The following is an 18,764-nucleotide window of genomic DNA, read 5'->3' on the forward strand; positions in this document are numbered from 1 at the left end:
TCTTTTTTTCTCTTTTTTGTTTACCATTTCTTCTTTTCTTCTATCGGGTTGATTCAAATCAAAGCGATTTTTTCTTTCTTATTTTTATTTATCTTTTCTTCTTTTCTTCTATCAGGTTGATTTAAATCAAGCGATAGGAATTGGGAGGAGAAGCCGAAATGGACTATTTTTGGAAGAGGCCAACTATCTATGATAGGTTGTCAAATTGTATACCACTAACTAGACCGTGAACATTTTTTTGCCCCAATGGCCTCTGGATTAGTTCATCTTGATTTCTTTCACTCACGTACGACAATATGCATGCGAGCACAGTGGCGCCCGACGTACACAACATCGGCCAGATATGCATACAGAGTGGTTGCTGAATTTTGAATCTATTTTATGCTCCCATGCGGCATTTGGCCGGTGGAAATCTTGAATTGCACTTTTGTAGGGTAAGTTCATCTTTGTTTGTGTCGTAACTAAAAAATCTCATATTATAGATCATTTTTTATAAATTAAGAGCGTGTAGCATTTTTTCTTCTGTTGCAACGCACGGGCCCTTTTGCTAGTATAGAATAAAATATGGTTGCTAAAAATTCCCATTAAGAAACAACTTACATTTCTACTCTGATAAATTTATCCTCTTTAGAAATTCCTCCATGAGTAATTCTAACAAATGGGCTTGCCCATAAACCATTTACGGGTCTCTCGTTACACCGACAAATACTTTTTTTTATAGAAAAACCACAAGAAATTTGATTTTAGGAACCTTTTTCTACTTTGTTTTCAACGGTTCGGGGAAGCTTCCGGCTGTTTGTTTTTCTTTCTTTCTCTGCCAGTTTTTTTTTACTTGCGGTTCTGTTAGTTATTTTTTTGGTTCTATTCATTTTTCAGCTTTTTTATATTTATTATTTTTTGAAATTGATCAACTTTTCTAATCCGCCTGGTTTAGTTTAGGAATATTATTGTACCTGTCATGAACATTTTCTAAAAGTTGCTCTTTCTAAAATTATTCAAGGACATTGTATATGTATTAACATTTATTAAGTGTTTTAATAAAAATATAAATGGTCCAAATATTTTATTTGTATGTTATGATTCTCATAAAATGTTGCATGAATAATATTTTATATTGTTAAAAACTTTTTGTATACATATAACATTCGTTTATTTGTTGTGAATACTTTTTTAAATAGCACAAACATTATTTATATCTTATGACTTTTGAAAAAATGTTTGATATTTTGTGTTACACTTCATGGAAAATATATCAAAATTTTTATGACCATTTTTTTATTTTTAAACATTTGTTTAACTGGGATGAGCATTTGTTTTTTAAATGCTATGATATTTTTTTCTAAATGTAAGGAGATTTTAGTAAAATTGTGCCTAAAATCTAAATTTTCTTGATTTTTTACAGATGTGTGAAACATTTTCAAAATATTCGCATGAATAATTTTAAATATTAAGTAATAAATTAGCATATTTTTGTAAAATACATTTATTTTTATGAACATTAAAAAATACATAAAAAAGTAGAGATGCAAAACGAAAGAGGAAAGAAAACGTGTGTATGTTGTGTTGTATGATGGACAAGGCAAGAGCTAGGCGAGCAGAAACTTGAGCCTAGCCCATTGAAGGTGCGCTTGGGCGAGCATCCCATATACCCTAGTAGCAAGCCAGGTATAACCTCTCTCAAGAAAAAAAGGAAGCGAGCTATAGTCAGACCCCTTAATTGCACGGAAGTGCGCTGAATTCAGGCATGTTCATCTAAAAAAAGAAAGAAAAAGAGTGGTCCGTATCTGAGGTATCACATGATGGTGTTTCTTTTTTTAGGTGGTGAGAGGGTTCGGGGGATATATATGTTTTTATAGTCCAACTGCTGCTAATTGATTAGAAAAATCATTGACCCGATCAAAATCGTAAATTCACCACTAGGAAAATAGCTACTAGTAGCGTGGGTTTTTGGGCTAGCAGTAGCGCACGCATCCGTGCTACTACTATCGCGCTACAGCTAACTTGTAGCAGTAGCGCCAGTTGTCGAGCCTATTGCTATACTGACATAGCAGCAGTGCGGGTATATCCAGCGCTTCTAGGAAGTTGTAGCAGCAACATGGGTTTGGCGAGCGCCACAAATAATATGTAACAACATCGCGCGTCCGACCAATGCTACTGGTTTATACAGTTTTCTTTTTGAGGGAAGGTTTTATACGGGTTTCATACAATAGTCTTTTTAGGAAAGGTTTTATATAGAAGTCTAATCATATCATAAGCATACAATATGCTTATCATATCATACACATAATAATCTCATCATATCATCATATCTCCAACACAAATGATGTCGTCTTTCATCATAATCTCGATATAGCGATACAAGTTAAGTGACATGCATGTCTCGAATACAAGCAACTGCATGTTCATCACACACACATGTATCATCCTCTATATCTAAACTAAGATATAGAAGAGAAGAGATATCACTATGAGCAAGAACGCGATAATGTAGTAGTTATTGAGGGGTCGGTCCAATCGCTCTCTCGCGTTGTTGGCTGGGGTTGCATCCAACTCCGAGTGCTCTCGGTGCGGCATAATGGGGCACTTCCAAACTGATTATTTCTTTCATTTGCTTTATTTTCTTTGCAAGAAACAAGGTCACTCTACTATCAAATGTACCTTACAATCCCTTGTTATGTAAGTTTAGATGATGGGTCATGGCATCCAAGGATACAAGTTCTTCTTCATAGAGCTCAAAGAATAGGAAGGAGAAGTTCAACGTACGAGGAACTCTCTCGTGATGGAAGTGATGGTGGATAAAGATATTCTCAAGCTCATCCCCTTTTGATAGTTTGGCATACCTATGGACTCAATGTGATCTTGGACCATAAAATTAGTTTATTAGGTTAGTTAGGTTAGTTAGTTAGGTCAGTTTGTTGGGTTATTTACTTCTGTGTCCCGCTTTGCTTAGTATTGCTCGTTTTTGCCCCACTCGCCTACTTTGTTCTATCCCACTCTCGCATGTGGACAAGCGGCCGTTTCAGTCGGGTCAACCTCCTTTGACCGTTAGTTGGCATCACTAGTGGGGCCGGCCTGGGGCACCTCATCACGCCCACGAGTGGGGCTTGAGTGGGGCCTACCTGGGTCCTCATTTTGAATCCACCCCACGCCCGATCCCGATCTGACCGCCGCAACAGCCACTCGCCGCACCCCATTTTGAATCCACCACATGCCAGATCCTGATCTGACCACCGCAAAGCCAGTCGCCGCAGCAGCCACCGTTGCCACGCCCCTCCACTCCCTATTACTTCCGCTTGAAGGGAGCCGTGGCAGGTTGACAGGAGCTGCAACAATGCATCAATGACCAACGTTTCTTCCGCATCAATGGCGAGCGTTTCTTCCGCCATTGATAGCGGCGAGGACTGGGTCGTTCCGGGATCCAATAGCAGTTCGATTCCACAGAAGTAAGTAATGAATCTTTCATTTGTATGATTTAGCTAGTAAATACGGGGAGAATTGACAATAGTACGTTGATTTTCGTTCCGTAAATAGGATCAAAAAACAGACTACTTATCGTTTGGCGGTCAGAATGGAAACTTCTGTTATGGGTTCGAATGAACCGTCCAAGGGGTTTTGGTATCCATTAGTGGTGGAGACGAGTTGTACGTTCAAAGATTTGTTGGGTGCAATGTGTACGAAATATGCTTGGTCCGAATGTGATTTGGTTCAGGTGAAATACTGGTTAATGCTTGATGAGCAATTTGCCCACTACAAAATGGCGAGTAGATATGTTGTATGTTTGCTCAGAACATGAACAACCGCTTTGGTAGAATTGTAGTCAGAGTGGTTCAGAAAATAAAAGTATTGCCAAAGGAAAAGGGAAAGGGGGCGGCTGTTGAGAAATCAAAGTCTGCTAATTCTCAGCTTCCACCCACACCTCGTAGGCCCAATCCATCTAAACCTACTAGAAGTGCAAGCCAGAACACTGCAGCGAGTGTAGACAAAGATGTGTCGCCCGATAAGGCCGTGCCTCGCAACGATGATGAAGATGAGACGATATTCACTGAACATGTGGATCATCCGAGCAAATTAGGCCTCGTTCTATTTGTAGATACTGATTTTGAAGACGGGGAGGAGAGATTGAAGAGGAATACGAAGGCGAAGACATGCCAGAGATTGAATTGAACAGAGATAATCCTAATCTTAATGCAGGTGCACTATACAAAAGTATGGTTGAACTTCGGAATGCACTTACATTGTACTGTATTCAGAGCAATAATGTTTATGGCACTGAGAAGAATGAGAAACGAAAGCTAACGGTGCACTGCCCATATCCTAGGTGTAGTTGGAAGTTGCATGCTAGTGGTATGCGTGGGAAGAAGACTATTCATGTAATTTTTTGTTGGATCATTTTTTGTAACATGTTTGCTTGATCTCAATCTTATTGTCTAACATATACTCCCTCCGTCCCGAAATAAGTGACTCAACTTTGTAATATAATACAAAGTACAAAGTTCAGTCACTTATTTTGGGACGGAGGGAGTACTTCTCATTGTATTTCAGATAAAATACACCAACAATTTGCACACTTGTCCAGCTAAGGTGGAGACCCATAAATCAAAATTAGCAACCAAAAATTGGCTCGCAGAGGTAATGACGCCAAGGCTAAGAAAGGATCCATCCATTGAAGTAATTGCCCTTGGTAACAAAAAATCAGAGATTTATCGCTTTGAGGAGAAACTACCTTCACATGATGGTGTTTCTTTTTTTAGGTGGTGAGAGGGTTCGTGGGATATATATGTTTTTATAGTCCAACTGCTGCTAATTGATTAGAAAAATCATTGACCCGATCAAAATCGTAAATTCACCACTAGGAAAATAGCTACTAGTAGCGTGAGTTTTTGGGCTAGCAGTAGCGCACGCATCCGTGCTACTACTATCGCGCTACAGCTAACTTGTAGCAGTAGCGCCAGTTGTCGAGCCTATTGCTATACTGACATAGCAGCAGTGCGGGTATATCCAGCGCTTCTAGGAAGTTGTAGCAACAACATGGGTTTGACGAGCGCCACAAATAATATGTAGCAGCATCGCGCGTCCGACCAATGCTACTGGTTTATACAGTTTTCTTTTTTAGGGAAGGTTTTAGAGAGGGAAGATTTTATACGGGTTTCATAAAATAGTATTTTTAGGAAAGGTTTTATATAGAAGTCTAATCATATCATAAGCATACAATATGCTTATCATATCATACACATAATAATCTCATCATATCATCATATCTACAACACAAATGATGTCGTCTTTCATCATAATCTCGATATAGCGATACAAGTTAAGTGACATGCATGTATCGAATACAAGCAACTGCATGTTCATCACATACACATGTATCATCATCTATATCTAAACTAAGATATAGAAGAGAAGAGATATCACTATGAGCAAGAACGCGATAATGTAGTAGTTATTGAGGGGTCGGTTCAATCGCTCTATCGCGTTGTTGGCTGGGGTTGCATCCAACTCTGAGTGCTCTCGGTGCGGCATAATGGGGCACTTCCAAACTGATTATTTCTTTCATTTGCTTTATTTTCTTTGCAAGAAACAAGGTCACTCTACTATCAAATGTACCTTACAATCCCTTGTTATGTAAGTTTAGATGATGGGTCATGGCATCCAAGGATACAAGTTCTTCTTCATAGAGATCAAAGAATAGGAAGGAGAACTTCAACGTACGAGGAACTTTCTCGTGATGGAAGTGATGGTGGATAAAGATATTCTCAAGCTCATCCCCTTTTGATAGTTTGGCATACCTATGGACTCAATGTGATCTTTGACCACAAAATTAGTTTATTAGGTTAGTTAGGTTAGTTAGTTAGGTCAGTTTGTTGGGTTATTTACTTATGTGTCCCGCTTTGCTTAGTATTGCTCGTTTTTGCCCCACGCGCCTACTTTTTTCTATCCCACTCTCGCATGTGGACAAGCGGCCATTTCAGTCGGGTCAACCTCCTTTGACCGTTACTTGGCATCACTAGTGGGGCCGGCCTGGGGCACCTCATCACGCTCACGAGTGGGGCTCGAGTGGGGCCTACCTGGGTCCTCATTTTGAATCCACCCCACGCCCGATCCCGATCTGACCGCCGCAACAGCCACTCGCCGCACCCCATTTTGAATCCACCACATGCCAGATCCTGATCTGACCACCACAAAGCCAGTCGCCGCAGCAGCCACCGTCACCACGCCCCTCCACTCCCTATTACTTCCGCTTGAAGGGAGCCGTGGCAGTTTGACAGAAGCTGCGATGATGCATCAATGACCAACGTTTCTTCCGCATCAATGGCGAGCGTTTCTTCCGCCATTGATCGCGGCGAGGACTGGGTCGTTTCGGGATCCAATAGCAGTTCGATTCCACAGAAGTAAGTAATGAATCTTTCATTTGTGTGATTTAGCTAGTAAATACAAGGAGAATTGACAATAGTACGTTGATTTTCGTTCGTTAAATAGTATCACAAAACAGACTGCTTATCGTTTGGCGGTCAGAATGGAAACTTCTGTTACGGATTCGAATGAACCGTCCAAGGGGTTTTGGTATCCGTTAGTGGTGGAGACGAGTTGTACGTTCAAAGATTTGTTGGGTGCAATGTGTACGAAATATGCTTGGTCCGAATGTGATTTGGTTCAGGTGAAATACTGGTTAATGCTTGATGAGCAATTTGCCCACTACAAAATGGCGAGTAGATATGTTGTATGTTTGCTCAGAACATGAACAACCGCTTTGGTAGAATTGTAGTCAGAGTGGTTCAGAAAATAAAAGTATTGCCAAAGGAAAAGGAAAAGGGGGCGGCTGTTGAGAAATCAAAGTCTGCTAATTCTCAGCTTCCACCCACACCTCGTAGGCCCAATCCATCTAAACCTACTAGAAGTGCAAGCCAAAACACTGCAGCCAGTGTAGACGAAGATGTGTCGCCCGATAAGGCCGTGCCTCGCAACGATGATGAAGATGAGACGATATTCACTGAACGTGTGGATCATCCGAGCAAATTAGGCCTCGTTCCATTTGTAGATAGTGATTTTGAAGAGGGGGAGGAGAGATTGAAGAGGAATACGAAGGCGAAGACATGCCAGAGATTGAATTGAACAGAGATAATCCTAATCTTAATGCAGGTGCACTATACAAAAGTATGGTTGAACTTCGGAATGCACTTACATTGTACTGTATTCAGAGCAATAATGTTTATGGCACTGAGAAGAATGAGAAACGAAAGCTAACGGTGCACTGCCCATATCCTAGGTGTAGTTGGAAGTTGCATGCTAGTGGTATGCGTGGGAAGAAGACTATTCATGTAATTTTTTGTTGGGTCATTTTTTGTTTCATGTTTGCTTGATCTCAATCTTATTGTCTAACATATACTCCCTCCGTCCCGAAATAAGTGACTCAACTTTGTAATATAATACAAAGTACAAAGTTCAGTCACTTATTTTGAGACGGAGGGAGTACTTCTCATTGTATTTCAGATCAAATACAACAACAAATCTGCACACTTGTCCAGCTAAGGTGGAGACGCATAAATCAAAATTAGCAACCAAAAATTGGCTCGCAGAGGTAATGACGCCAAGGCTAAGAAAGGATCCATCCATTGAAGTAATTGCCCTTGGTAAAAAATATATCAGAGATTTATCGCTTTGAGGAGAAACTACCTTACATGAGGTTATGGACTGTTAGAATGGTTGCTCTTCAGAACATTAACGGTACTGAATGGGAGGGAAGTTTTGAGTTGTTATACACACACAAAGCTGAGGTGGAGAAGGCAAGTCCAGGCAGTGTGTCGGTGCACTGAAGACTCGGGTCTCCTGTGCCCCAGACTTGTGCACGGGCGCTGGCAACCCCCTCGACGGCAGGGTACAACGGAGGCTGGCGAACAGAGTGGAGGAGACGAGAAAACATGCCGAATTCGTACAACGCACCAGTTTTATTCAAACATCCATATCATTACGATTACAAATGATGCCCAATCTATTCACTATCGACTAATTATCATCACATAAACAAATGCGAGAGCAATTACACAAACATAAAAAATTCCGGCCATCAAATTGCCCTGCTTCTTCAATTCGATTAGTTTCTTCATCTTCTTGTTGAGCTTCTTCAGCTCTGCCGTCCCTGCTGCATCCCCCACAGTAGCACCAATGGAATTTCCAGATCTTGGGGCCCCAGATCCAGACGGGCCCGATCCAAACTTCTCCGCCTCCAACGGTAAATCGAGCTCCCGTGATTCACCCTCCAGTTGAATTCGCTCTATGTACTCATCTAGCCACTCAAAATGGGCGCATTGCTTCAATTTCTGAAATCGGAAAGATGAACCCTAAATCCCAAATCCGATGAAAAATATGAAATTGGGGGACAAAAACCAAAATTGGCATATTGAGAAGTAAAATCTCACCTTTCCCTGCTCTTGTTTGCTCTCGCATTTCACGAATTCCCGCCCAAGGTTGCCATTCTTGTCGGTCGTTGTGACTAGCCGCTTCAGGGGTGCGGTACGTGGACATGCATGGCACCTTGTCATGGGAACTTCGTCATAGCACGACCATGAGCGGCGGGAGGCTGAAGCGGAGCTCGACATTGCTAGGTCGCGGCCCCGAACGGCGTTGCTGCCCGTCGTCGCCGGAGAAGAAGAACAACAACGGCCGGCGAGCGGGGCGAGGATGGGAAGGTCGCGGTAGTGCTCTTGTACCAATGCTGAGATAGATAAGTTACTGGGTCCCACGCTGTGGGTCCCGCTTTGTTACGTAGGGGCTCACCTGATTCGAGTTTTAAACATGTGTCTTTGGATTAGGCAGCAGTGTCGCACGACAGCTATTTCTGCGCTGGGAGATGTCGCATGAGGGCCATTACAACCAACGACGTCGCATGAAAGATAACACAACTCAACCACGTCGCATGGGAGCTATTCGCCCTCGAAAAGCTGTCCTCGAGCCAAATCTAAAACGAATAATATTGAACCATTGGATCAACATAACACTACATTACTACTTATAAAATCGTTCATTTTTGACAATATAGTGATATTTTAAATCAAAACAAGACATATCATAGTTTATAATCACCCAATCATGTTCATCATGACATAAAAGTTTGAAATCATGCCACATCACATCATCATCCAACCAAGTTCAAAATCACCCAACCAAGTTCATGATATAAAAGTTCACACAAACAAATGACACATCAACAATCATGTCGCGTCCTATTTTCGTCCTCTTCTTCCTTCGGCCCCGGTGCGATGCAACCCGCCACCGAGGTTGTCAGTGGCGCCATGCAAAGATCACGCACGAGACCGGTGGTTGGAGGAGCACCGACGGAGGCGAAGCCAAAGCTCCCCGCGCTAGGGTTTGTGCCGGCGGCGAGGTCACGGGTGTAGGGAGGGTGAGGGGGATGTCGGCACGACCGTCCATTGGGCGAATTCACAGGTGGCAGAGCGGTCGAAGAGGGAGCGGCAGGGCGCTCGAGTGTGCAACGCACGGGAGCGGGCGCACGAAATAAGCGGCGTGGGATGTCGTTTCGCCCAGTGCGATGCCATTTCTCTCCCTTGCGCCAATGCTCAATTCCTATGGAGTTGCTTTCGCAAAATGGTAGGAGGTCAGTGGTGCCATACCAATGTATCCGACTTGTTCGCGGAGATTCAGTCCAACCCCTCTTCGGCCTGCCATATTAGGTGGATGACCATCGGGGTGCTCGCGTGGATTTCTTGGACTATTCGCAACAAGCTTGTGATCCAGCATGTGCCCCTCCGACGTGCTACTCACGCATTGTTTAAAATGTGTGGTTTCCTGCAGCTCCGGCGGTCGCTTAACCGCCCCTCCGACCGAGACGCCATCACCAACATCATCGTCAACCTTGGTTGGCTCTCTGCTTCGTGCCCCCACTTCCTCCTCCGCCTCCTGAGCCTTATTAGCCTGTTGTGCCGTTCTCTTCGCATCACATACCCTCGGTTGAGTGTGTGTGTTTATGTCTCTTAGGGCTTGTTGAGTTGTGCCCTCAACATAACTCTTTGGTGTTGTTCTGTGTTAATTTTGTGCGTGTGTGTGTTGAACTTGGGTGTGTTGGACATGCGTTTGTGTGGAAGTGTTTTGTACTTGTTTGTATTGATGTGACGGTTTGTTTTATTTATAAAACGGGGCGAAAATCTTTTCTCTCCCTTATAATAATATATAATAAAACACATATGGCTTCTGTCGTCCGTCACTCTAAAATCCATGCAAACTTTAGTTTATTCTGAGCGAGCGTTTTATAAAGCATGAGTAGCCAAGCAGCATAGCGGCCTAATCCTCTCTTCCCCACAAAGGAGACCAGGGTTCGAATCCAGCTACTTTCAATTTTTGGTGTCGGCCGAGCTACTCAGTTTAGCAACGTTTTGTTTTCTTTTTTGATGAATCAAATGCTTTAAAAATTATATCTTTCAAACCTTAACATTAAATTGAACAGTTCACTCGCCCATGCATTCCTTAGTAGGGTTCAATTTTTGATGTCGGCCGAGCTACTCAATTTTGGAACGATTTCTTTTCTTTTTTGACGAATCAAATGCTTTAAAAAATTATATCTTTCAAACCTTAACATTAAATTGAACCTTTGATTTATGAAAAATCCTTAGAAAAATGTGTACTAAATATGCTGCAATCATGTACGTTAATTATTTCTAAAATTATGTTTACGATGCACCCTTAAAAATTCCTATTATATGTGAGTTCTATCTTTTTAAATTAACTAGAAAGAATAGTTATTTTGTTTAGGACTCACCATATTCAAAAGCGTTTTCGTTGTGTAAGCACTCAGACCACTGTTGATAACATAAAATGTGATGTCATTCGGAACTAAAAGACGTGAATCTATTAAGGTCTTCAGTCGTGGTTATTGGGTTAAAAGTACGTGTTATTTTTTCTTCCGTTGCAACGCACGGACTCTTTTTTATACATATTTTATAATCTAAGACCTTATGTACATGCCTTTTTTTTGACAGTATCCACGCACGTTTTTATCAATGGACTACATTTTTTTGTTCATTTTCGGTATTTGTGTTAGTTTAATATATAAGTATACAACGAAGCATAGTTTGCACGCACTCGAATCTTCAGCATAACAACGATGGATGCATGCACCGGATTTCCCGTGCTTGGGAGAAACGCTTTTCTCATGCCTTGCCATCCTATTTGTGTGTTTATTTTGCCAACCAGAGAGGCCCCGAGACACCTCCATTGTAGCATTCGTCCACGTACCTAGCAGACTCGGGGCGGGACAGAAGAGCAGCTCCGCGGATCACTGCGTCCTCGTCTCTGATTAGCCCCCTGCCATCAAAGTAGTCCTCCAGGAGCTGCCCAACCATGGGGATCCTCACACTTCCACCGACGAGAATGACCTCGTCGATGGCGTCCTTGCGGCTCTGCGCCACGGAAGTGGGAGCACCTCCCATCACCACCGTCTCCACTATTTCCATCGCTCTCTCCATGAGGTCATGGTTCAGCTCCTCGAACTTAGCCCGCGTGAGCTCCTCGTAGACATCTGCGCCCTCGCCGAGAACCGATCCGATGTTCATAAGAATGCCTTCTCGGTCGCTCAGTAACTTCTTGGCAGTCTCGCAGTCTGCCCTCAGCTTCCTGAGAGCGGCCTCGTCGCCACGGATGTCCCGGTGATGCTTCTCCTTGATCAGCTCCACGAAATAATCGACAACCCTGCCGGTGAAGTCGTCACCTGCATGGAAGAAGAAGTGAACAAATAAGTGAACCATAGTTTAGGAGCCTCTTCTTCCCTTAGCAAAATCGATCTGGAGCTGTGTATATATGCGCACGTAATTAAGTACGTACCGCCAAGGTAGGCATCATGGCGTTCCTCGAGGAGATGGCCCGTGCCATCCTTGAACCTGAACTTTGTGGCATGGCTTGTGCGGCCACCGAGATGGAAGACGAGGACAACCTTGTCGTCGCCCCTCTTCTCGTGAAGGCGATATGCCGCGGCCGCCGCGACCTGCTCGTCGACGACCTTGGCAACACCCAAGCCGCCGTGCAACCGCGCAGCTTCTCTCCTGACCCAACTCCTTTGGGCGTCGTTCAAGTGCCCGGGCACGGTGACAAGCGCGCTCTCGATCTCGCGGCCGAGGCGCGCCTCCGCCATCTTCTTAAGCTCGGCAATTAGGATGCCGGCCACACGCTCGGGAAGGAAATTCATCGTCTGGCCTTCCTCGGTCTCCATCTGAATGCCGCATCTTCCCAGCTGTTCGGTGAACTGGTACGGCACTAGCTCCGCGTCTCGCTTCACCATCTCGTTGTAAATCCTATATGAATTACAGTTGAATTTGACGAATCAAACAATCCATCCACTCCATCAGTTGTGCGAAGATAGAACAGGAGCTAGTAAGTAAGTTACTTGCCTGATGCCGAGGAGTCGCTTGAAGCCGGAGACGGCCGTCCCGGGGCTGACGGCGGCGTGGCTCATGGCGGCCTCTCCGACGAGGGTGCCGTTGTCTGTGAAGGCAACCCAGGAGGGGATGCAGAACTGGTACGCGGTGTAGGGATCCAGCCGGCCTCCGTAGCCGGCGATGCAGGACTTGGTGTTGCCGAGGTGGATGGCCGTCTTTTCGTGCTGCGAGATGCCGTGGTACTGCAGGAACTCGTTGGCGCAATGCGCAGGCGACACGCCTCGTGGGAGGCCAAACGCCGCCGCACCCGATGCCGCTGCATGTCATGTCATCATCAAGAAAACACAATCAAATTAACGAATTAGGCGGCCGGAGACCGATCGATGGCGATGCCGGAGGGAGAGGAAGCATACCCATGGCCAGGAAAAGGAGCAGAACGCCGAGGTAGAGGAGCGGACGAGTCGCCGCCATTGGAGTAGTCGATCTCTGCTTCTCGATCGGCGTGTTTTGTGCTCGGCGGCCGTTGTACAACAGCATTATATGTCATGGCCATCGACCAGGCCGCGTCCGACTCCATCAGTACATGGTATCCGAGTATTATTGACCAATCTGTATACGGCTCGTAGAAGAAGTCATGTTTCTTTTTCTTTCTTTTTTTTGTGTGTGCAGGGGGGTAAAGTTTGAAATTAACCCTGAGGTTGTAGAGGCCGACACTGATAAATCCTTACCTCTAAATCCTTAAAGTTGATACCCTGACCTATTTGATCCTGGTCTATCCTAACCCTGGGTATGTTTGGCACACCGAAAAAGGTACAATCCTGACCGAGAACTCGTTTTTTTCAGTGTTGCGTGGGTCAACACATGATAGTTATCTTCTTCCTCGCTCCCATCCCTTTTGTCCTGTCTCCTTTCTTCTCAGATCCATCAAGGTCAATAGGGGTAGGTGCTGCTTGGGAGATGGCTACATGATACATCGACGGTAGGAGATGCAGCCGAGGCGAGCCTGCTGCCATATAGTGAGCACCCTCTGAATGACAGCCAACGCAACAGAGCACTTCTGCTGGCGCGCGACACTCGAGGCCTAGGCCGGGTTGTAGTACTCGCACGCAGCGGCGCTCTGGGCTTGGTCTCGAGCTATGTCAAGGACCCCATCTTGCCGAAGCGCTGCTCTTACTTCTCTTTGACACAACACTAAGTCACTGACAGCTCAGCACGAATGGACACGCGCGGCAAGGGCGACGACGATCACACCAACCGGACCTTCTACTGTATGCAAGACGATATCGACGACCACCGAATAAAGATTGAAGCACCGCTGAAAAACACGGACGTAAAGGGCTGGTTTGATCTATTCATGCAAGCACGAACTAGTAGTACGTGAGTCTGGCACTCTGGCTTGATCAATTAGGTGATCTCTTCTGGATACCCGCACACGAGACGCCGAACACCGATGGTTTGCAATAGATCCATGCCTGGTATTTTTCTTGCCTGGATGAGCAACAATCGCTCGCCGGGATGCACCGACGAGCTCGTCTGGGATGGCGTGCACGGTCGACCCGACCCTGTCCGACGCATTAATCAGAATCAGGACATCATTCTGAGGCGAGCCCAGGATCGGTTTGGGAGTGAATTTTGTGAGGAAGAGATTGGGGAAGGAGATGTATATGACAGATGGATGCACAGGCCCGGGGTGACCTTTAAAAAATAATAATGACAGGTGGATCCATGTTGTAAGTGATTGTAGGAGTCAATCCCGGCTGGGATGACAACTTTCCTATTACAACAAACAAGATTTTATTCACGCAGGGTTTGGTTTGATTGGGATCTGCATATACAGAGTATCAATTTCAGGGATTTAAAGGTGAGGGTTTATTTCAGTCAACCTCTACAACGTCAGGGTTTATTTCAAACTTCACTCGTGTGCAGGAGCCAGGAGGTGAAAATGTCATGTTGGATCTCATGTTTTTTGTTTTTTGATAAATGGATCGAGTCATGTTGAAACTTGAAACTCACGGTTGACACATGCATCCTTCGCCTGCTAGGATCGATCGGTCACTAATTTACTTTTCACCTACTCAAGTCCAGCTGAATCATCAAGCCCTAGCCACTGGTTCCTACGTTAGTTTCCACACCGGCTGTCCTCCAGCTCTTAATCCTCATTCAGAGATCACAATCCAAGATCCAAGCGCTACAGTAATCTTGCAGCTTCGTATGTGCAGCTGCAATGGATTTTGCCATAGTGTTGCTTCTCTTGATCCTTTCACCAGGAATGTCATCATGCACCAGCTGCTCCTCCTCCGCCTTCGGTAAGTGATTTCTCTCTTTCCCTTTGTCGTGCACACTAGAAACTACTACTATAAAATCAAGTCTTGAATTTATTCCAACTTTTTCCATAAGAAAACAGCAATTTCTCATAGATGTCTTTTAGTGTAACTAGTCTCGGCGTGTGATCTTGATTTGGATGAGCTATTGCGTACAAATCGATACTATCATCCCTTTCCTTGGTAGCACACAGTATATAGATCACTGTCACTCATCTTCAACCGAGTGCAAATTTTTGGAGGACAGGCTCTCCGCGGAACCCATTTTGTCCAAAAAACTAAAATAGAAAATAATATTTCAAATATTTCAAATATAATTAAATTTCATGGAAACTTATATATTTTCCGCACAAACGTGTAAATCATTTGGAAATATTGTGATTTGTATGATGTACACAAGAAAAAATGCCGGCCAATTTAGAAATTAAATATTTATCTTCTTTGTGTACCATACTAGTGAAAGTATATATAATGTTCTGAAATATTGCACATACATAATGTATATGTGTATGCATGTTCATAAAAAAATGATTTTTTTCACCGTGTAGAAAATCATATTTTGAAACCAAGCTCCATAGAGCCCAGCCTCCATTGGTCATTTGCGACCTTCAACCTCGCTACCGTCGTATCTCTCAATGTTCGCCTGGATCCTCTTCAAAAACAAGAAAAACTAGCATATTCGAAAGTCGCTTTAGTTTGCTTGAAGCTTGATATATCCATTCATCTCTGGAAATGTTGTTTGCCTCATACGTTGATTCTTGCGGTCATGACATTGTTGATTTTTTTAGAAAAGGAGGTTCAAACCCCAGCCTTTGCATCAGTCGATGCATACAACCATCTTTATTAATTATTTCACAAAGGTCTGACAAAAATATACATCAAACCACCCGAAGCCACCATTCTCACCTACAGACTTGATAATTTGGAGTGCTCTCACTTTCCATATCTAAAATCGGTGTTGTCGCCAATCCATCCACATAACGTATCGGGACCAACAGTCGGCGCAACATACCTAAAGTGCACACCACATGCACACATTAGAAGTCCATCATCATCGGTCCATTGACCCATCTTCAGAAGAGAGACCCGTATCATCTTTGCCAGTCCGTACATCCGTCGACGCCACCATGACGCGAAACAGTGCCACCACCCAACGCTCATTCGTCCAGACGCGGAGATTCTGAAAGAACTGTCGTGCGTAGCACCTACCAACCAGGCATGACTTGCCTGCTTCACCAAATCTCCGGGCCAGATGAAGCCGCTCCATCTTCTGCCTCTGTCATCCACCACTGCTCCACAAACGATGCTCCTAAGAGAGAAACGGCTCCACAGTACCGTCACCGTCCGATCTCGAAGGTCAGATCTTAGGGTTTCCCCCGAAGCAGTGCCCACCACCAGCAACCGTCAAGGACCCACACAGTGTCCACCACCACTCAGCCCTCAAGGCGACGCCTTCAAGAAGGTCACGACATCAAGGACGCCGCCGCCGTCCACCGGAGTTAGGGTTTTCACCCGAGAGGCAGTGAGGTAGAAAGTGGAGGAGCAGACGTAGACCGACGTCTCCAAAAAGAACAACGACGCCCTTGAGCGTCGTGGTCGGCGCGGCTGGCCAGGGCCGACCAAGGGGTTTCCCTTATCCGAATCTCCTCCACCAGCTTCATCCGCAGCCATGCCGGCACCGCCACACCGTGGGTATCTGAATCAATGAAGATCCGATCTGGACAGTGACAAGCACCACCATCCTGCGCTGGCCGACAACGTCCGGGCGCTGGATCCAGAAGGATCTGACCCGAAACATTGTTGTTTCATATTTGTGTGCATATAGTTTTCCTCATATCTTATCTTTTTTGTGCAACATACATATGCCATGTTTCTGCACAACCTTTTGCGGACACCCACATACTAATTATAGCAGCCCCTTCGTTCATAAATATAATGACGTTTTAGATATTTTCATATGGACTGCTTCCTTGAAGCTTGTTTTTGTGCAACACACTAAAACGTGATTGTATACACACTCAATTCACACACAAAAAAAGAGGTTAGAAGATCTTTATATTTGTAAACGGAGGGAGTATATTCTAAATCCAAAAGACTAATTCCACACTACGTGAAAACCGATACTGCTCAGAATCCATATCCATGGTGTTACTCTCAATTCAAATAGTCTAAGGGTACAAATTACTTGCTTTGCTCAAAACTACTTTTATTGTTTTGCGAAACTGAAATTGGCAAACCGATACTTACATTTTTTTCTCTTACGTCTGCAGAACATGTTGTCAACTCAGAAGGTGCACTTGAGTTCCCGTTGTTTCACACCGACCACCCATGCGTCCAACAACATCGCGGTCATCCGATGTCAACTGAAAGCATCACTGAAACTGATCCGGACCTGCCAATTGACTTGATACGGAATGACAGCATAAACAACTTTGCCTTTCTAATGCCGGTCCAGCTGGGCACGCCACCGGTCTGGAATCTCGTGGCGGTTGACACTGGATCGCCATTCTGCTTTGTTCAGTGTAGACCATGCACCCTCAAGTGCAACGATCAAGAAGGTGCTGGCCAAATATTCGATCCCAAGAAATCCAAGAGCTTCAGGCGTATCGGGTGCTCGGCGAAAGCCTGCCGGGCACTTCAGTCGCGGCTACGCCTGCCGTTCAAAGCATGCATGGAGAAAGAGGACAGTTGCCTTTACAGTGCCTCCTACGGAAGAGGATCCTACTATTCAGTTGGCAAGCTGGTGGCGGACACGATCGCCATTGGGCGTGATGGCAAGGGATACAGTATTCCCAGCTTCATCTTCGGCTGCAGCTTGGACATCGAGTATGATCAGGGCGAGGCCAGCGTATTCGGGTTCGGTGCCGCGCCGTCTTCCTTCTTCTCACAAGTAGCGCGGGTGGTTAACTATCAGGCATTTAGCTACTGTTTTCCAAGTGACAGAAAGAAGACTGGATATTTGTCCATTGGTGACTACAACCGTGACGATTCTACTTCTTACACCCCCTTGTTCGTGGCTCATCAGCGACCGGTGTTTGCACTGACGCTGGATAAGGTGGTGGCCGATGGGATCACGCTCATCACATACCCCTCAGAAATGATGGTTGACACTGGGGCCAAATGGACAGTGCTGCGGTCACATACCTTCAGCCAACTTGAGACGGTAATCACCAAGGCTCTACGACCTCTGGGATATGGGCGCACCATTGTTATGGGACCAAATCATATGTGCTATGAGGACGCCCTATTCACGGTGTTCCGCAACTGGTCCGCTTTGCCTGTGGTGCAGCTTTCGTTCGATATGGGTGCTACACTTACATTGGCACCCGAGAGCTCATTTCATTTTACTAGCAGTCATGGACTATGCACGTATTTCATGAGAGACGCTGCTATAGGAAATGGTGTGCAGCTGCTGGGGAACTCGGTCACACGGTCCATCGGCGTCACCTTTGATTTCCAAGGAGGTCGATTTGCCTTTCGGGATGGAGACTGCTGACCAGTCTAATCTCTAATGTGAGTGTAAGTGTGACGCTCGGTTCTTCTTAACTGCTCGATTGAAATGTTAATATTGTGCATTGGCACTGACAGATGCATGCTGGATCCCTTGTTTGCAGTTGCAGCTACATCCTCGACGGCAGAAGACGCCGATGACTGGTGCCAAGCCTCAAGATGGTGTCGGCGCAGCCCGAAGCTACACAGAGCTCCTGCAATTCTACTCACTCGTTCATGAGCTTCGCGTGTTCATGATTTGGTAGTACTAGATTCCCAATAATAGTACCAATTCATCATGGCATATGATACGACGTACTCCCACCGTTTTTAAATACTAGCAAACATGCCCGTGCGTTGTAACGAAAAAAAAATTCACCCCCTTATACGTATTGGACGATATGTGTAATAGGCATTTCCAAAATAACTAATATAGAGAATGTATTAATTAATATTGCACAATAAGCTTTATTGTGGAAAGTAACATGCAAAATAATAGCATATTTGAAATCTTCACTTTTTTCTGAACGATTTTCATATATAACATGTTAGATTTGAAGTTAGGATTTAA

The 18,764-nt window shown here is 44.7% G+C and overlaps 2 protein-coding genes across 2 annotated transcripts; one reads left to right on the forward strand and one right to left on the reverse strand.

Moving 5' to 3' along the window:
• Positions 1 to 11,189: 11,189 nt before the first annotated feature.
• Positions 11,190 to 12,854, reverse strand: LOC123447383 (heat shock 70 kDa protein BIP2-like). The gene is made up of 4 exons (XM_045123981.1): positions 12,797 to 12,854; positions 12,392 to 12,699; positions 11,833 to 12,286; positions 11,190 to 11,719 (listed from the first exon to the last, which is right to left on the reverse strand). Exons 1-4 carry the CDS (start codon positions 12,852 to 12,854, stop codon positions 11,190 to 11,192), a joined length of 1,350 nt encoding a protein of 449 aa, XP_044979916.1.
• A 745-nt stretch (positions 12,855 to 13,599) lies between these two features.
• LOC123450862 (aspartic proteinase CDR1-like) lies at positions 13,600 to 18,200 on the forward strand. The gene is made up of 3 exons (XM_045127917.1): positions 13,600 to 13,651; positions 14,603 to 14,689; positions 16,993 to 18,200. Exons 1-3 carry the CDS (start codon positions 13,600 to 13,602, stop codon positions 18,198 to 18,200), a joined length of 1,347 nt encoding a protein of 448 aa, XP_044983852.1.
• Positions 18,201 to 18,764: the final 564 nt, after the last annotated feature.

This window comes from Hordeum vulgare, chromosome 4H (assembly GCF_904849725.1).
Source record: "Hordeum vulgare subsp. vulgare chromosome 4H, MorexV3_pseudomolecules_assembly, whole genome shotgun sequence".
Lineage (NCBI taxonomy): Eukaryota > Viridiplantae > Streptophyta > Magnoliopsida > Poales > Poaceae > Hordeum > Hordeum vulgare.